This window comes from Gracilinanus agilis, chromosome 4 (assembly GCF_016433145.1).
Source record: "Gracilinanus agilis isolate LMUSP501 chromosome 4, AgileGrace, whole genome shotgun sequence".
NCBI classification, from domain to species: domain Eukaryota; kingdom Metazoa; phylum Chordata; class Mammalia; order Didelphimorphia; family Didelphidae; genus Gracilinanus; species Gracilinanus agilis.
In genome coordinates, this window is record NC_058133.1 from 487,572,268 (window position 1) to 487,589,545 (window position 17,278).

The window sequence follows — 17,278 nt, forward strand, 5'->3', positions numbered from 1 at the left end:
GCACCCCCAGCCGCCGCCGCATTCCAGCTCCAGTAGCTCCCGATTTAGCTCGGCGGGGCGGGGCCCGGCCAGGGGGGCGGAACAGCTAGTGAGCCGGGGAGGGGGAGGGGCAGGCTGCATAGAGGGCGGGGCCCATTCACCTTAATCACTCCCTCGGCTCCGACCCTCCCCAATCTCCATCCCGTAGTCACTGGACCCCGCTGCAGCTCCCGGCCGCAGGCTGGTTGGCACTCCAGCCCCGCCTCCCAGTTCAGGAGCTACCTTCCCCACTCCCTCCCCAACTCCCCATCGCTGGGGCTGCTAGAGAGCAGGGGGCATCGAAGGGGATGAGGTGGGCCTGGGGACAGGGGGACGGGACGGGGCGGGGCGGGGCGGGAGAAACTGCCTCGGCGTGATTTGACCCACCCCCGCACGCCCAGGTTTCCCACAGGACCTCAGGCTTTGGGAGCCGGAGCCTGGCGGGGGCGGAGGGGGCCTTTCCGTTTTAGGCGCCGCGCTGGGACTGGCCCCTGAACTTCTGGGACGGAATTCTAGCGGCCTCTTGGTCCCCCCGGCTCCCAGCCCCCGCCCGGGTACCTAGCCGGCAATGAACAACTGTTGAATGGCTCCTCCCTTTCTCTTCGGGAATCTGGGAGGCTAGCGGGGCGGCGTGAGCCCTCCCCACAGGGGCCGCATTATTTGGGGGGCGGGAGATCGAGGAGTGTCTGGGGACCCCTCCAGTGTTCGGGAAAGCTCCGGGGAGGAGCCCTCGGGCTCGGGAAAGGAAGGCTTCCTTCATGTTCGGAATGAGCGGTTGGGTTAGAGCTGGGGATCTGAAGCGGGGCTGTGAACGCGATCGCGACTTCGTGGTGCCGGGTTTCCCCGGAGTCCTGCGTGTTTAGCGCCTCCATTCCAGGCAGGTTCCAGAAACTTCCCCGGACCGCTGGTCACAGGGGTCCAACCTCCCCGCCCGCCCCCCCCCCCCCACACACACACACACACACGGACGTCTCTCTCCCGGGGACTAGAGAAAAGAATTCTCGCTGCTTACAGCCTTTTCGGAGCGAGGAGCGTAAAGCCCTGGAGGGCAGATTGTCTCGCTCCCGCGAGCAGCCTGGGTAGCGGAAAGCCTCCCTGAGGCTAAAGAAGCCCGAAAACCGGCACCAGCTAGCCCTGTTTACGCGAAGGACCCATGAACCAGGACCGCACAGCGGGTTCTAGAGCCCCGGGGCCCTGTGGGAGCCCACCGACGGAGAAGGGGAAAGCACAGGGGGGCTACTATCTCCCCCATCCCGCCGCCTCTTCTCTGGGCTCTCAACCGGCCGTCGTCTGCCCGCTTAGCACTCCAGGGTGCGTCCAGTCCTGCTCTGCCCATCCTCCAGACCAGGTAGCCAGAGTCAGATCAGTGATGGCAGCTGTCCCGCACGAGCCGTCCCCGCTCGAGTCTTTCCCGGCCCTAATGCGGAGCTGAGCTGAGCTAAGGGGGGGAGGCTGAGGCTCTCCTCTATAATTAAAGATCTTCAAGGAAGGCGATTTAGAAGAGAAAGTACGAAGGGAGGACCACCGGCCCAGCGGGGTGGGGGAGAGGCGAGAACAATCGGAGTTTAGATCCCCGCCTGGCTGCTCTCCGCTAGCTGGCTCGGATTCTTCGTCCCCAGAACGCCCAGATCCGGGGTTCTTCCCCTTTCCCTGTGCGTCCCCCGCCATTCCCCACGCCTCGGGCAGCGCTCGCTGCGGTCTTTGGATCCCTCTCCGAACCGTATTTTTAAGTAACTGAAGGAAATGGTCCATTTCAGTGGAGGGAAACTAAAGCCTGGAATGGTTTTCCCACCCGGCCTCGTGGGACCCTTCACGCCTCTCCGCGGACTGCTAGGCTCAGAACCGCGGGGCTAGACGGGCTTCAGCTGATCTCTCGGGGAGTCAACCTGCAGCCTCCTACTGCATTACTGTACGCGTCACGTTGGGGCTCGGCTGCAGAGTATCGAAAGCGCTTTCTTTCCTTTTTTTAACTCCAAGAGCCAGCCGGGCCAGCCCAGAAGGGGGTCTGAGTCCAAGCTCCCGACCTCCCCGAGCCCCGTCTCCAGCTTCACAGTCCAGCAGGAGCGGAGCTGTCCAAGGCCCAAGAGAACTGAATCCGTGTCTGGGCCCAAAGAGGCAGGAGCCAATCGGCCTTGCCAAATGGTCCTGCACCCAGCCAGTGGCCAAGGCCCTGCACACACGCTGCGGGACTCTGCCTGCTGCACCGGGTAGGTGGGGCCAAGACGGGCTGAGCCAATCAGGGCTGAGCAGGAGCCCTGGCCGGAGACTCCATCCTCTTCTCCTGCCTGCAGAGGCAGGTGGACCCCAAGGGCTCTGGGGAGACACTCATTTTATCTTCCTTTTGTTTAAAGCCTCTCGGGCCTGGGGATCTGGGTCACCTTGCCTTGGCTGGAAAGCCGAGCGGCCGGCAGCTCTGGAGGAGACCTGGGAGTTTTCTGGGGAGACCCCAACTTTACCCACACTGTAAGGCACACCCGGAGGACAGAGGTACATCTGTCCGCCTAAGGGATACTGGCCATCCTGGCAGGTGCCCAGCCTGGGCACTGCTGCATAGTGTGTGCCTACACCAACTTACTACTTGTGCCAGGCACAGCTTCTACTACGCAGCGGGGACTTTTAGAGAAAACCGGTTGCTTCCACCTTTCTTGGAACCTTTCCTTGCCCTGAATTGAGGAAGAATGGGCTTCTTCGATGTGCTATGTGAATTGTCACTCACGATCTTGTGAGCTAAACACTTCCGCACGTGTGACACATGAAGAAACTGAGGGCACAGGAATGCCCTTTCCCCATTGCTTTTGGACTTCTCCAGAACTCTTCAGCATGCCTCCTTCCCAGGAGACCCATCAATGGGACATCTCCTTAAGTTGCAAGGTTAGATCTGCCTGGTCCTTCCATCCCATCAGTCCTTTCTCCCCCTCTGATTGGACCCTCTGACTGGAGGGCAGGGTCATGGGGCTCTGCACAGTTGTTCTCTCCCACCAGCCACCCTGATTTTTGGATTTCTCTTAAATTCTCCATCTTTTCCCCACCCGTCTTTTTGGTTTTCCTGTATTTGTAGACGTCCCCCATGAGACTGTAAGCTCCTTAAGGACAGGGACGTTGGTTTTACTGGTGTTTGCATCCCCAGCACTCAGTCCAGTGCGTGGCACTTACAAACGTTTGTCTGACTGAGGTAATTTGCCTGGGTCACACAAATGAGGAAATAGCAGATTTAAAAGCAGGTCTCCTGCCTCCAAGACCTATTTATTCCCTTTCCATCACATTTTGGTGCCTCTCACTTTGTGTCTAGGCAGGGAGCACTTCCTTTGTACACGCCATCCACAAGATGTTGGCTAGGTAATACATGAGGCAGCAAGGAAGGGCCATGAAGCTAGACAAGATCCATGCTGCTAGTCTATTCAGGACCCCCACCCCAGCCAGCACAGGGCCACCTCTGGGAGTCATTTTCCTTCTTCTGTATCACCATCTCTCTTCATTGTGGAAACTGGGAAGCGTTTGCTTCTCAATAGCCACATCTTAGTTCTTTATGGTTCCTCATGGGACCAAGGCGGCCAACAGAATTGACTCCAATGTGAATACTCCTGTGGATACAAGTCAACTCCCACCCACTCCTTATCCCGTTATCCCTTCTGCTAACACAGATCTTCACTGGTCTGAGAAGTTATACTTTGCTCTAGAGTCCAGCTGCTTCTGGGATGGGCTAGACCAGTGGTGGTGAACCTTTTAGAGACTGAATGCCCAAACAGCAACTCTCACACGGCATGTGAGTCCCCCTCTTACCCTAGATGGGAAGGAGGAATTGCTCCTATTGGGCTTCTGGGCAGAGGAGTGGATGATGAGAGAAATATCCTCAGGTGTACTTGAAGAGGAGGGGAGTAGCCCCCTCTGGCATGCCCCAGCACGTATGCCATAGGTTCACTAACACGAGGTTAGACCAGACAGTAAAAGGAATTCTGGCTCTTTTGTTTGAAGTTGGGTGACCAGAGAGGTGCTGCCTGAAAACCCGCAGCTGCTTTCTTCTTCTTGTCACCGTTTCAGAGGCTGACCTACCGTCTTTTGGGGAGATAAGTTAGACAGCTGTGATATCTCTCCTGACCCACAGCCTCCTATTAGATAAAGATGTTGAGAATACCTCCCGGATAATGGAAAATCAAGTGACAACTTCTCCCCCTGCCACCCCCTTCCCCAGGGGACAGATCCTGCTGCATCATTTATTTGCACAAATACAAGATTCATCTTCAAAATAAAAATTTATTCAATCTGTAACAAGAACATTGAATCTGCACATCAGTGCACAAGTTCACATTTAAAAACAGCGGAGCACATCGGTAATAAAAATCTATGGTACAGGTGGGACGTCCCAACCACCAGGGAAGATCGAAGAAGGAAGCCAGTGGCTTTTTTACTCTGCTTTAACTGAATCAGAAAGGTCCCAGAGTCTCCAGGGAGCACCTGCTTTATTTGAAAGAACACACACACACACATACACACACACAGAAGTTGAGAGGGGTGGTGGAAGGGGGTCTTTGGGGGCAGAATTTCCACATTCAGAACAATTCCTACAATTCTGTCACGTTTGAAGAAAGGAGAAAAGGCGCAGCCATCGTGGGCTTTGCCAAGGAAACCAAAAGCCAAAGAAAGACTGAAACCTGAATCACTCTGGGTGCATATTGGTCAAGGATTGCTTCTGGGCCACACTGCCCAGGTTCTGTTTGGTGCCCTGGGAACATGAAGAAAAAGGCAGGTGTTGGGTCTTCATCACATATGTGCCTCAAGTTGCTATTTCCTATCACCATAACGTTGGGGGAGGCAGCAGAGATGCCTTTTGTGGGAGGGTTCTTCGAGCCGGGCGTCCTGTCTTAGATCTGAGAAAGTAAGGTTGGCTCTCTTTCCAAAGTCAGAGGTGGACTCGGTCCTCCTCTTTCAGGCTGGGAAAAATATAGAAGCACCTTTAAATTGCTTCCCATGTGCATCATGGGGACCCCCAAGCCAGGGGGGAAATGAAGTGTGGGGGGGGAAATGTGCAGCTTCCTGCTTCACCTGCAGGGCTGTCCCAAACTCCCTCGAACAAGTGCTGAATTAGCTAAACAAGAGCCAGCTAGCCACACTGGGCCCCCGAGGAGGGCCGGTCACAGCTGCAATCTGGAAGGAACAATATAAAGCCCGCATCGCCTTTAAGCTGGACTGGTGCCGAGACCAACAGCTAGGAACTTCTCACCTTGTCCACAACACCAAAGAATGACCGAATGAAAAGAAAAAAAAGACACCAGCCATTCACCATCACCACCATCACTACAAAAGAGACACCACCACTGAGGGACCCATGGACTATTTTCTATACAGCACGTTGGGACTGGAGTGCAGCAGGACACAGTGGGGAGAGATCCATTCCAGGCTTCGCGCACTTATCTGGGAGGCCCGAACATTATGGCATGGTTTTTGTGCAAGGACTCCCAGGGTGTGACTTACAGTACAGCCACTGCTGGGTGACTTGGGATCAAGGGGAACAACACAGTGAGATATAATACAGGTTTAATATTCACAATGTAAACAATAAAGCATCCTCGAGCAGGTTCCTAAAACAGCTGAAGAACAGCTTTGTACAAAAAAGAAAATGCCCTCAAGAACACGACCTCTTTTTGCTTAGTGGGTTAGTTACCTCTTGTGGTTTCTCTTGGGTTACTTTGGACCTGAACCTCCAAAGAGAGCAGGCGAGAGTTTCTCAAATTCTGCTACATTCCAGGAAATAAATGTCTGTTTTTAGAGAGATCCCCGAGGAAATTTCAGCACAACTCAACAACCTCAGGACATGCCAGTTGGGAAGAAAGACAGAATCAGGAAGGGCCCAAAGAGCCTGGGATGCAAGCAATGTCTCCTTTCTGAAACCTAAAGGCAATAAATAGAGGCCTCGGAGAAACAAATGTTACTACACTGTGTAGCATTTTAATAAAAAACAACAAAACAAAACTACAAAATCTTGATGTTTGTCTTCGGCCTATACCATTTGGAAGTCCTTCAGAAACTCAAAAGATTTCAGGTCCAGCTCAGAACTTGCCGGCTCTTGGGAGAACCCCTCGATACCAGATCTGTGTTATCCAGTGTGGGAGGGATGATTCCAGTTATTATTTTTAAGGTGAACTTCATTAATTTTAGCTATTCACAGAAACGGGAGAAAGCCAATGTGGGAGAATGGGACCAGAGAGGCCACAAGGATTTCCCTGCCCAGCTCTGCCAATCTGCCAAGACCCAGACATTTCAGTGCTGGATTTTCCATGAGTAAGAAAGATGACAGGTCCAGGCCCAAACGGTCATTCTAGTGTGGAAGAGACAAAGGTGGGACGAGTCTCACCCAACACACAACTGTTACTGGACTTCTGTGGGGTTGGCACGACCAACCCTGTGGGAGGGCTCCTGCTCAACCATGTCATGAGATGAGAATTCTCCAATGTGACAGATGGGCCTCTGGAAAAACCGTCTGGCATGCTTGGACGAGAGGCCCCGAATGGGAGGACAAACAACAAATAAGCCCAAGGGGATGGAAAGTAAACGGGAAGGTAGGTATCCCCACCTTGAGATTCTTTTTGAGATTCCTGTATTTCTGAAGGAGAGTTAGAAAGACTTGCAATACTGCTGGTATTGCTTTTGCTCCTTGTGATTTGGGATATCCTTGTCCCAAGGGGTTAATGAAAAGCGGATTCCTTTCCTCTTGCCACACTGTGTTCTCTCTCTGTCTCTCTGACTCTGTCTCTCTAACTCTTTCTGTCTCTGACTCTCTCTGTCTCTGTCTCTCTCTGTCTCTCTCTGTCTCTCTCTCTCTCTCTCTCACACACACACACACACACACACACACACACACACACACACACACACTGCCCAATTGTGACCAGGGCTTGGCTCTCTTCTTCTTTTAATCACACTGGGGGTGGGAAGGTCCTCAATGCTAAGACTGCATAGTTTTAATGGGATAATTGTACAAGTGCTGGAAACACAAACCTCTTCCTCTCTGGCCTCTGCACATAGACAGGCACCATTAAAGAACATTTTGCAACACAGTCAATATCCAGGAATCACATGAGATGAATCATAAAGTCCTGTATAGATGTCACCTGTTTGGACATTTAAAGAAGCAGGATGAGGGCAGTTACAACCACGTCCACAGACCACAAAGACTCGTGAGGAGGGGGAGGAGGTTCCTTTTCAGCTGTGGTCACTAGCAGTGATCTGAAGCCACCAACAGAGCTCTTGCCACGGGATCCCTAGTCCTGCCCTCGTCTAGATCCACGTCAGGGTCCCCGTTAAGCAGTTCTAATCCCACTGGAAGGTCTCCGTCTCAAGGGCTGGCCCCGGCTAATCCTTCCCCAATAGGGACTTCAACCAAGACCAAAGGCAGGAGGGTGATTTGTGGGTCCCTCGCCTGGATGGACCCTGACAGGCAAACTGTTTACAAGGGGCTGAGAGAGGGATTCGGAGGGTGGCGGGCGAGGGTACAGCCGGATGATGCCCACACGCAGCTGTCCTGAGGGCTGGAGTTACTAGCAAGTGAGCTCACCCTCGGGGGAGGCCTCTCACACTGCCCTCGGCTTCCAGCCTCCGTTAGGATTTTAAACACTGGGTGGTAACAGTTAAAAGTCTCTCTGGCTACGGATCTACCACTGGCAAACTTTGCCTTCTGGAATCTCAGGCCCAAGAGACATCAGCGCTGTGTGTAAGGCCTGGTGCTAACTGGTGCCTCTGGGGGGGCTTCTTGTTAGAGGAAGTAAATGCTACACGATTTGGCAGAATTCTGGGGGTGATTCTAAGTCTTCCAAAAACACACCGTGCAGATCCCCTGTGACACCCACAGAGCTACTTTGAGATGACATCTCGGTGGATATTTTCCAGTTACAGACCATAGTCTTGCTCTATTATAAGCAAAACAAAACAAACCCAAGAATACACACACACACACACACACACACACACACACACGCACACACCCACCAAGAAAAATTGTAAGAAAATAACAAAATTATCTACATAAATATTGTATATACAATTTAGGAAAATGACAAAACTTCCAGGAAAGGAAAAAAAAAAACCCTTTCGTCAAGTGTTAACAGTGACAACCTAGGAAAGAAAGCTTTGCACTTGATGGAGGCTGTACATGTAATGTAACAGTTCAAATGTCTCCTATGAAACCATAAAAAAAATACCCACAAAACATAGGCAGCATCGGAGGAAACGTGGTTCGGGGAAGAAAAGAAATGGCAGGGAAACATATGGCCATTAAACCCAGAAGGCCCACAGCAGTATTCAAGTAACGAAAGGGTCAAAACCCTGCAGACGCTCATTTTCAAAGAACACTCATCTTCCCATTGCTGTTTCTCAACAGGCCATTCGTTATCTTTTCCATTAAAAATGGTTTTCTAAAGGCTTAGGAGAGGGCTGGGATGGAGAAGGCCTCTCGCACCTCGCAGAAGAGGCTCCCCTGCCTGGGAGATCCTCTTCCCTACAGAAGGCCCGTTTTGGATTTTGTGCCAGAAGAAGCTGTTTAATAAATCACAAAGTCGTGCCATTTGCTCCCTCCTTCGGCAGTACGGCCCGGAGCTCGAGCTTCTCCGTGAGTGCCCCCTTTTCAATCCAAGCACTCACTGGCTCCCCCCTTCATTTCCAGCCTCTACCAGCCCAGGCCGTGGAGCCCGAGCGTCCAGGCTCTTCCAGCAGGACCCCTGCGGGCAGGCCCGAGGGTTGCATCCCCACCTGAGACCTTCCTCCGCCCCTCCACCCCCTCCTGCTTCTCCGGCGGCCACCCCAACTCCCCGGCCTGGCAGGGGGCACATCTTCTTCCATAGAGAAATGAGAAGCAGGGGTAGCCGGCTGAAAAACAGCAATTTGCTTTGGATGGTGTTCTTAGAAAATGAGGTGTTTTGTAATTTGTTTGAGGTTGTTTGAGTTTCTTAAAAAACAAAAACAAAAAACTAAAGATAAAATGGTCTCGCAGTCCAAGTCACACACAGAAAACCCAAACCCTGCATGCGCCAACAATAGTAAAATGACCAAAACATAGAAAATTAACCAATAAAGTGCATGTTCCTTACATATTACACCTGCCCTTTACAGACAAACATTTCCCTTGGAGCGTCCTGGCTGGGCTCTCTCACATGGTATTATAGAAGGGGTTGCTTGTCCGCTTTTTGTCACTGGGCTTTCGGAGTCTCCGAAGGGGGTGAGTTCTCCCGTGCGGCTGCCGAGCGGCCACGGTCCGCCCCGGGCCCGGGCCTGGAGCATCCAGTCCCTGCTGGATCTGGAGCAAGGGAAGGCCCTCCCCAGAACTAGTCAATTCATGTCCTGGATGGGGAACCAGACACTGCGGAGCGGAGCCGAACTCTTTGGCATACTGCACCAGAGGCCTCTCGACGGGCCTGCTCTGAGCGATACACTCCTCCATTTTAAGCTGTTCTACAAAATACGTGCTGGGCTCTGGCTGCTGGGAGAGGGGTCCTGGGCCTTCCGAGGGGCCCGTCCTGAGGAAGGGCTGCAGGCCAGGGTGGGGGGCCTCCAGAGATACCAGCTCTACCTCTGGGAAGCCCCCCCTGTGCAGATTCAGGTGACCCAGCCTGGCCAGCGAGGCCGAGCGTTTCATCTGGGACGGCCTGGTGAGCCCTGCCTGCCGAAGGATGCGGGACTCGATTTCTCTCGAATGCTTTTTGACCGCCCTGACGCTGTGGCCGACACTTATACTGTCACTGCTAGAACTGTGGGAGAGCCCGTGGGGGGCCGGTGGGGCTAGCGTGCTCTCACCAAGGTGGCTCAACACTCTTGGGGGGTCAGCGCCCCCCGGGACCCCAGTGCTGGCACCAGCCTGGATGCGGCTGGGCTCGGACCAGGGCTCGCCGTCTGTGGTGCTGCTTTCCTGGGTCACACCTTCGAGATGAAGAACAGTCTGGGGGTGCAGGCAATCCAAGTTAGTGGAAGGGAAGCGGGCTGCAGGGCTCCCCAAAGGAGACCCGGAGTCTTCCTCCTCAGGACTGTCTGGGGTGAAGGCAGCTTGGGGAGCCCCGCCATGCTGAAGTGACGAGGGCTGAAGCAGAGGGAGCACTTGGGGGTGCAGAGAAGCCAGCTCCGGGCACAGGGTGGTGTTGAGGTTCTCGTCCACGGTACACATCACCGTGATGGACTGCTCCACCATGACGGTCTTCAGCACCGTCTCTCCTCTCTTTCCGGCGGCGGCGAAGTCCAACATTAAGTCGGGGGACGTCACCATGGGAGTGTATTCAATGATTTCGATCCTTTTGGGAAGGCGGTCCACCGCAGGCTTTGTCCTGGATGCGAGGGGCTCCTTGGGTGCTCTTTCTTGTTTTGCTCCAAAGTCTAGGGGACCCTCTGGGAAATCTGGGTTGGGCTGGAGAGCTTGCAGCGCAGCGGCCTGTGTGCCAGCCGCCTGGCCAGGCTGGGGAGGTGAGGCCTCCCACCCGCCCTCTTTTGTTTGAGCCTTGCTCAATTCCCGTTCCCTGGGCCTCAGGGCAGGCTCCAGAGCAGCTTCTTCATTCTTGCCTCTTGGAGTTCCCTCCAGGACGGCAGAGTCATTCCTGGAGTTCTTGCGCGCAGGCAGCGGGCCGAGAGGGGCGGCGCTGTGGTGTTCTTGCTCCTGCCTCAGGCGTTCTTCAAACTCCAAAGTGGCCCGCCTCACAGACCCGGGGCACCACGGGGGGGCCGGGTTCACGCCTGGGCCTTGGGACTCTGGGTCTTCCTCAGTGAGATCACCTTCTTCTAGCTCTTCCAGAGGGGTTGGGGCCATCAGCATGGCCTCCTGGTCCCCCTTGGCCAGGTCAGGCTGCACCGCGCACACTCCCTCCTTCTGGTCCACGTGGCCAGCTTTGCTCTCGGAGGTCCAGGTCGCCTCAAAGAGGGGTAACTCATGGATGGTGTTTCTCTTTGGTGTATGGCACGAGTTGGATACGATGTCCACCTTCTGCTGACACTGCCCGATTCCTTGATTGATGGATTCGATTTCAGTGATAATTTCTTTCACTGAAATGGCATTTTCTGAGTGGGATTGCATCACATACTCGGGGCTAATCAGCTCAGAGATATCCTAAGAGGGAGGAAGGGGAGAGAGAGATCATTAAGCAAGTTACAGTTTGGGGAAAAACGTACATTTTCCTATTTTATTGATGACCCAGTTTTGGTGAAAAAATCTACTCAATGGTGAATACATAGTAAGGGAGTGGGTAGGGTTTCCTCCACTATTTGCTTTGGGGCTGAGGGAGATGAGCTAGGAACTGCCCTGAACATGGAAAACCAGTGAGCAGGCGCCTACTGCCTGCTAAGTGTTCCTAGGAATGTGGCCCGGCCTGCTTCACTCTGTGCTTCACTCTGTGCTTCGGGGTTACCTTCAGGAGCAGTGTTGCTTCTGAGCTTCTTGCACCCCTGAACCCCCGGGGCAATGAATACCCTGGGAAAATGACAGCACGGCCCTCTTTCCCTTCTTTGGTTAAATTGTCTTCCAGGCCCTAGGCGAGGAGTTCCATTCAAGGATTGAAGTCTACTAGCAGACATTCAAGGCTGGGTATAATCCAGACGTGTGAAGATGCCCTTCAGCCACTGAGTTTTTTAAGTCTCTTAAAAAGTGTCTCCCATTCTCAATGTCCCCAACCTGCAAGTCTGGAGAGGGTACAAAGAGAGCCCTGATGTCTGGACACCTGGCAGATCCATCCCCATGAGGGTTCACGTGGCTGCTCTTACAAAATGTTTACCTGGTGAGTGTGGATAGATTTCGCTCCCCAGGACTCTCTTACCCAGCATCCCATTTGCCGTGCTCACGCTGAGTGCAAACACTGCCTGCGTACATACGGAGGATAAAGTTTTGGTGTGACCCCACCTCTCTCTCTTTTTCTGAACGCAGCTGCTGAAGCTGGTTGAGAGCCAGCAGGAGAATTTACACATGTGATCATACTTTAGTTAGAGTATTAGGCTTTGAACTTCTATTTCTTTTTTTTTTTATTTCTTCTACTTCAATTGATTATTAATTAACTTTATAAAAAATAATACTTGGAGTTATTAATTTAAATTTTACAGTCTATATATTTTGGGGGAAATCCCGACTATGTGTATTAGCAAACTTAAAAAAATTCACACCGTTTACCAATTTACTTGCGATGAATTCTCAAGTGGCTTCTTCAGTTAAGGCCTGAGAAACAGGTGAATACCGACCCAGGCAGCTCCTACTCCAGTCAGATATGGCCATTTTGAAATGCTAGGGATCACCCACAGGGCATTGGACCTGGAGAACCCTTAAGTGGCACCACTATGATGAGTCGTTTGGGAAAAATCTGGACAAGATTTCAGGACGAGATGTTTTCCTAGGAACAAGCCTTCTCTTCCAGAAGACAACTAATGAGGTTAGCCATGCCTTTGGGGGCATTCTGCTTGGAGAGTCAGGCAGCATCAAACATACCAAGATCCCTGAGGGTGACTCACCAGTCTCTGGTGTTGCACTGGCTTGCAGAGATAGCACCCAGAAGGAAGTATCTTTGCATAAAGGCTATTTCAGTCAGGGCTGGCCAAGCAGAAAGGAGTCATTTTGGGTAGGGGCTGGACAGATGGCCACCAAACTACCTTTCCATTCTGAAATCGTGCTTCTGTGACTATGAGCACAGGGAGAGCCACAAATCATGTGTTCTAAAGACCAGTTCAAACTTAAGGCTGCCTATGGCGAAGAAGGGGAATGAAGCAAGGACACAAGTGGGGGACACTCACTCTTGTATTCTAACGATACCCACAAGTCTTAATAAAAAATAATAATATCTAACACTTATGTAGAGCTTTAGGGCTTGTAGAACAGTTTACAGGTACCATCTCAGCAGATCCCCAACATCCCTGGGAGATAGGTGTGTTATTATCCTCATTTTGTAGCTTGTTCTTAGCTGGGGTTAGGGGCAGCTCTTAACTTAGGGAAAGCATCTGGATTCAGCGTTCAGATGACTCGTACAGGCAGGCAGCATTTATACCTTCAGCCTCTTTCCTGGATCTACTCATCTCTGTCCACTTCCCTTGGCCAGAAGAGCTTCAGATGACCCTAATGGCTCATGGGAATATCCTTGGGAATCCCATGTCAATTCTAGGGCTTTCCCCAGGTCCCGCCAAGCTGCCTGCCTCTCTAAGCGTCTATCAGAGCCCAAATCAAAGGGAGCCTAGGAGGGCCATATATTATCCCCCATTCCCCTGGAGGGTTTACCTTTGGCTGGTCTTCATCCAGGGAAGACTCTCCTGACACATGGGGAGTGTTGCTTGAGGAGCTGCTTCTCTGGCCCTCGGGGCTCGCCTCAGAAGGGGCCGTTTCCAACACTGACAAACGGACCCCTCCATTCCTTCCCCCTCCTGCTTCCTCAGACCTGGAGTGGGAGCAGGAGCGGGGTCGGGTCTCCTGGGAGAGCTCCACGAACTTCTCAAGGGCACTGAAAAAATCGATGCGGTCAGTACTGAAGTCTGATGCCCCAGTCTGGGCGTTGGGCTGCGGACCAGGCGAATCTGGGTCAGGAGACACAGGGAGGTCTCTCAGGCGAGATGTCAGCTCCTCCATGGGCAGTAAGTGGACACTGACATCTGTCTTCAGCGCGTCCGTCTCCAAGTCTTCCACTGTTAAGTCTGGGAACCGTGGAGCTATCTCCAAGGAGTGTTCTGGCTGGATTAAGGCTTCGGATGCATGGCAATTGTCAAGGGGAAATTTGGATTCATTCAGGCAACAGCCCGCCGAACACCCGTTAATGTTGTTGAGATTTAATTCATCCTCAATTTGTCCCGTATGAAATTCTCTGGATGTAAACTCTAAGCAGATCATCCTGTCTTTTGGGTCCAGTTCGTGTGTGCTTGCATCCTGGGGGAGCCGGTGTTCCACAAAGACAGGAGGCATCGGAGGGTGGCTCTCCGTGGCCTTTGCCTCTGTGATCTGGTCTGCTGAAGTGGTGATCTCCTTCCTGTTAAACTCCATCCCTGCCGTGCAGATCGGCTCATGGTGGTCCGAGAGGTCGCTGTCTGAGTGAGAGCGCCACAGCTTATTGTGCCGTTGTTTGCTGTGGGGGGGAACAGGGAAATGACACGGATTAGTGCTTCATCCAGTTATTGATCAGGGCCTACTGGAGCTGGACACAGTTGTTCCATGGGGATGATGAATAAGGGGATGGGCCAGAACCTGGTGGCTAATCAGGAAGGAAGGAGGACAGGAGCTCACCAAGGTTACAGGGGAAAGCAAATCCTTTTTAAAGAAATCCTTATCTTAGAATTAATATTAAGTATCAGTTCCAAGGCAGAAGAGTGGTAAGGGCTGGGGAATGGGAGTTAAATGACTTGTCCAGGGTCACACAGCTAGGAAGTATCTGAAGTCACATTTGAACCCAGGACCTCCTATCTCCAGCCTGCCTCTCTATCCATGGAGTCACCAAGAAAAAGCACATCTTTGAGGGAAAGCTACAATGTCAGGTTAGAGGGGTGTGTGTGGCTATATCTATATCTATACCTATATGTATCCTTTTTCTTTTTTTTTTTTTTAAACCCACACCTTCTTAGTATCAATTTTAAGACAGAAGAGCAGCAAGGGCTAGGCAACTGGGGTCACACGCCTTACCCGGGGTCACACAGTTAGGAAGTGTCTGAGGCCAGATTTGAACCCAGGTCTCCCTGACTCCTGGCCTGGTGCTCCATCCACTGTGCTATGCAGCTGCTCCTAAGTGTGGACCCTTTCAAAGCTGAGATGCTGGTGCCATTTTCCCTAACATTCTTCACCTGTTTCTTGGGGAGACGAGCCTGTGTTCCGAGAGGGAAAAGCAGCTCTTTCTGCTGGCCTCTGGACATGTCCCTGAGCTACAAGCATTCGTCCTCCCCTCTGCAGGCCCGCCAGTGGCATCTGACCCACACCGGAGGGCAGACTGTGGGGTTCAGGTGCTGCAGCGTCACCGGTCGCCCCTAGGAGGAGACAACGAGCCTCCGACGCTGTGCGGGCCAGCGGAGGGGATCCTGGCGCTGTGAGCCTGGCCTCTTGGCCCCGTTTCTGCCGGGTCTTGGCTGAAGAACTCCCCTTAGCCAGGTTTGCCCTCAGCCTCCCCAGACACGTTTGTGTCTTGAATCTCATTTTTCCCCTCTCCGGCTTCTCCATCCCGTTCTCGGAGCACCTCTCAGGAGGACAGCCAAAGAGCAAAGCCGGACCCCCAAGGCTGGGCTGGGCAGCCTCAGGCAAATCCCTCTTCTGTAGACCCCGGGACTCCCGCTCTCTCCCTGCTCCAGCCAAGAGGCCAAAGGGCCCGGGACTATCATGGAAGACAAATGAGCGAAGAATTTCTGTTTCCCTATCAAAAGTCCCACGGAGCCAAAACCATGTGCAGACGGTGGAGCCGCCTGGAGATTTCTGGGAAATCCGGGCCTGCACGGAGGACACGGAAGCTGCAGGTCCAGCTGCGACGGCTTTAGAAAAGGCATCTGACCGCTGGGCTGCCCAGCAAAGCCAGGCCGAGTCTGACGATGCCTCATCTGCTATCCTGCAACAGAGACCCCCAGGAGGACTCACAATGAGGTCTGTGTGAGCAGCCTGCTGATGGCCTTCTCCTTCCCTGCAATGGGTGTGTGTGTGTGTGTGTGTGTGTGTGTGTGTGTGTGTGTGTGTGTGTGTGGTGCTCCCACACAGGCCTGAAGCCTAACCAGAGCCGTGCTGTGAGTCTGTCAGGTCTTCCTGTCTGTCCCAGTGAAAGGGAGCCATTTGCTCAGAGCTTTGTTTGAGCCAGTTTAATTTTTAACGCTGTCTGGCTCCCTTGCCTGGGCCTGCCAGGGGACAGGAAGCCAGTCATCGAGAGTGGGCAGCATAGCTCGGATGCCTGGAATCAATAGCCCTTGGCTCTCTTCTGTCTTCTTTGGCATCTGACCTCAATTGGAAACAGGCAAAATATCCCTGAAGACTCCCCCCTCTAGTTTTTTTAAACCCTTACCTTCTGTCTTACTGTTGACACAAGTCCCAAGACAAGAAGAGTGGTCAGGATTGGACAATGGGGGTGAAGTGACTCACTCAGCTAGGAAGTGTCTGAGGTCACGTTTGAATCCAGGACCTCCCGTCTCTGGCCTGGCTCTCTATCCATTGAGCCCCCCAGCTGCCTCCTCATCTCCTCTAGTTTTGTATACACAGAAAGTACTCAAGGAGCAGCTGTTGAATGGAATGGCTGTGTACTCTATCATCCCCCTCCTGGGAATGAACCCTACACTCAGTGACTGCAGGATGATCGTGGTGCCTGGTCACAGCACACGGGCCCCATATACCTCCTCCACCTTCCTTCTTAGGGGGCACACGTGGGGGGATTGCCAACTGCCTGGAAATAGCAAGAAGAGCCCTCTCCCCTTTCTGGGAAAGGACAGTCTGTCTCACCTCCAGGTTCTTATAAATCAGGGAAAACAAACTTGTTCCTTTTTTTCCCCTTCCTGAAGCACTATGAAAAGCTGTAAACACTTTAAAGCTCAGTTGAACTCCGTTGTCAAATGAAGCAGCTTCTCCCCTTTGTAGCACTTACTCCCATACCAGCCGCCCACTGATTCCCAATATGACCTGGAGAAAGTCATCTGGGGCTTCACTGACCCAAGCCATAAAACAGGCATTCAAGAACAAACCCCGAGCCCTCCTTCTTTAGTAGGGCCCTAATCAGATCATGGGAGGGTGACTGCTTTGGGCTCTTTCAGAGAAAGATGGTATGGATGTGATCGGATTTCAGAAATCGAATCCAGTCACTGATCAAAGGCCGGCGTCCCCACAGCAGGGTGTGAGCGCCCTTTAAGGGTTCTGGTCTTCGTACTGCTTTACGGAAACACATGTCTGAGCATGTGCCAGGCAAACCTTGCCTGTTCTGAAGGGGGAGAGATAGGTGGAGAAAGATGTACCAGGCGGCTGTAGGCTGAGCGATGAGCCTGCCTCCTCTCTTCCTGGTAACTGGGCAAGTTCAAAAAACCAAATACTGCTTATTTGAGGAGGACACGTGGAAGGAAACCTCTCTGATCACTGGGCCCTTCTTCCTCACTCCCTATAGAACCTGATACACTAAACACATGGTCCAGTTTGCGAATGATTGCCTGAAATCTGAGCCTGTCCACTGGAACATAAATCTTTTAGGTACCCGCTTGACCAGCATGCAGAACAACAAACAGAGCTGCTGGCAGCCCTATAGAGTGCTGTGAAACAAAGCAGACTTTAGTGGGCCCTGTAGCACAAGAGCGCGCACACACACACACACTCACTCTCTCTCTCTCTCTC

General features: G+C 52.7%; 1 protein-coding gene across 1 annotated transcript in view; it reads right to left on the minus strand.

Annotated features, from left to right (window-relative positions):
• Nucleotides 1–8,836: 8,836 nt before the first annotated feature.
• SSH2 (slingshot protein phosphatase 2) overlaps nucleotides 8,837–17,278 on the minus strand; it is a 100,078-nt gene continuing 91,636 nt past the window's right edge. The window contains exons 13-14 of the mRNA XM_044672891.1: nucleotides 13,235–14,069; nucleotides 8,837–11,092 (exon numbers count right to left, since the gene is read on the minus strand). Coding sequence (XP_044528826.1) covers nucleotides 9,155–11,092; nucleotides 13,235–14,069 — 2,773 coding nt within the window. The 3' untranslated portion in view covers nucleotides 8,837–9,154. The remainder of the gene's footprint in view (nucleotides 11,093–13,234; nucleotides 14,070–17,278) is intronic.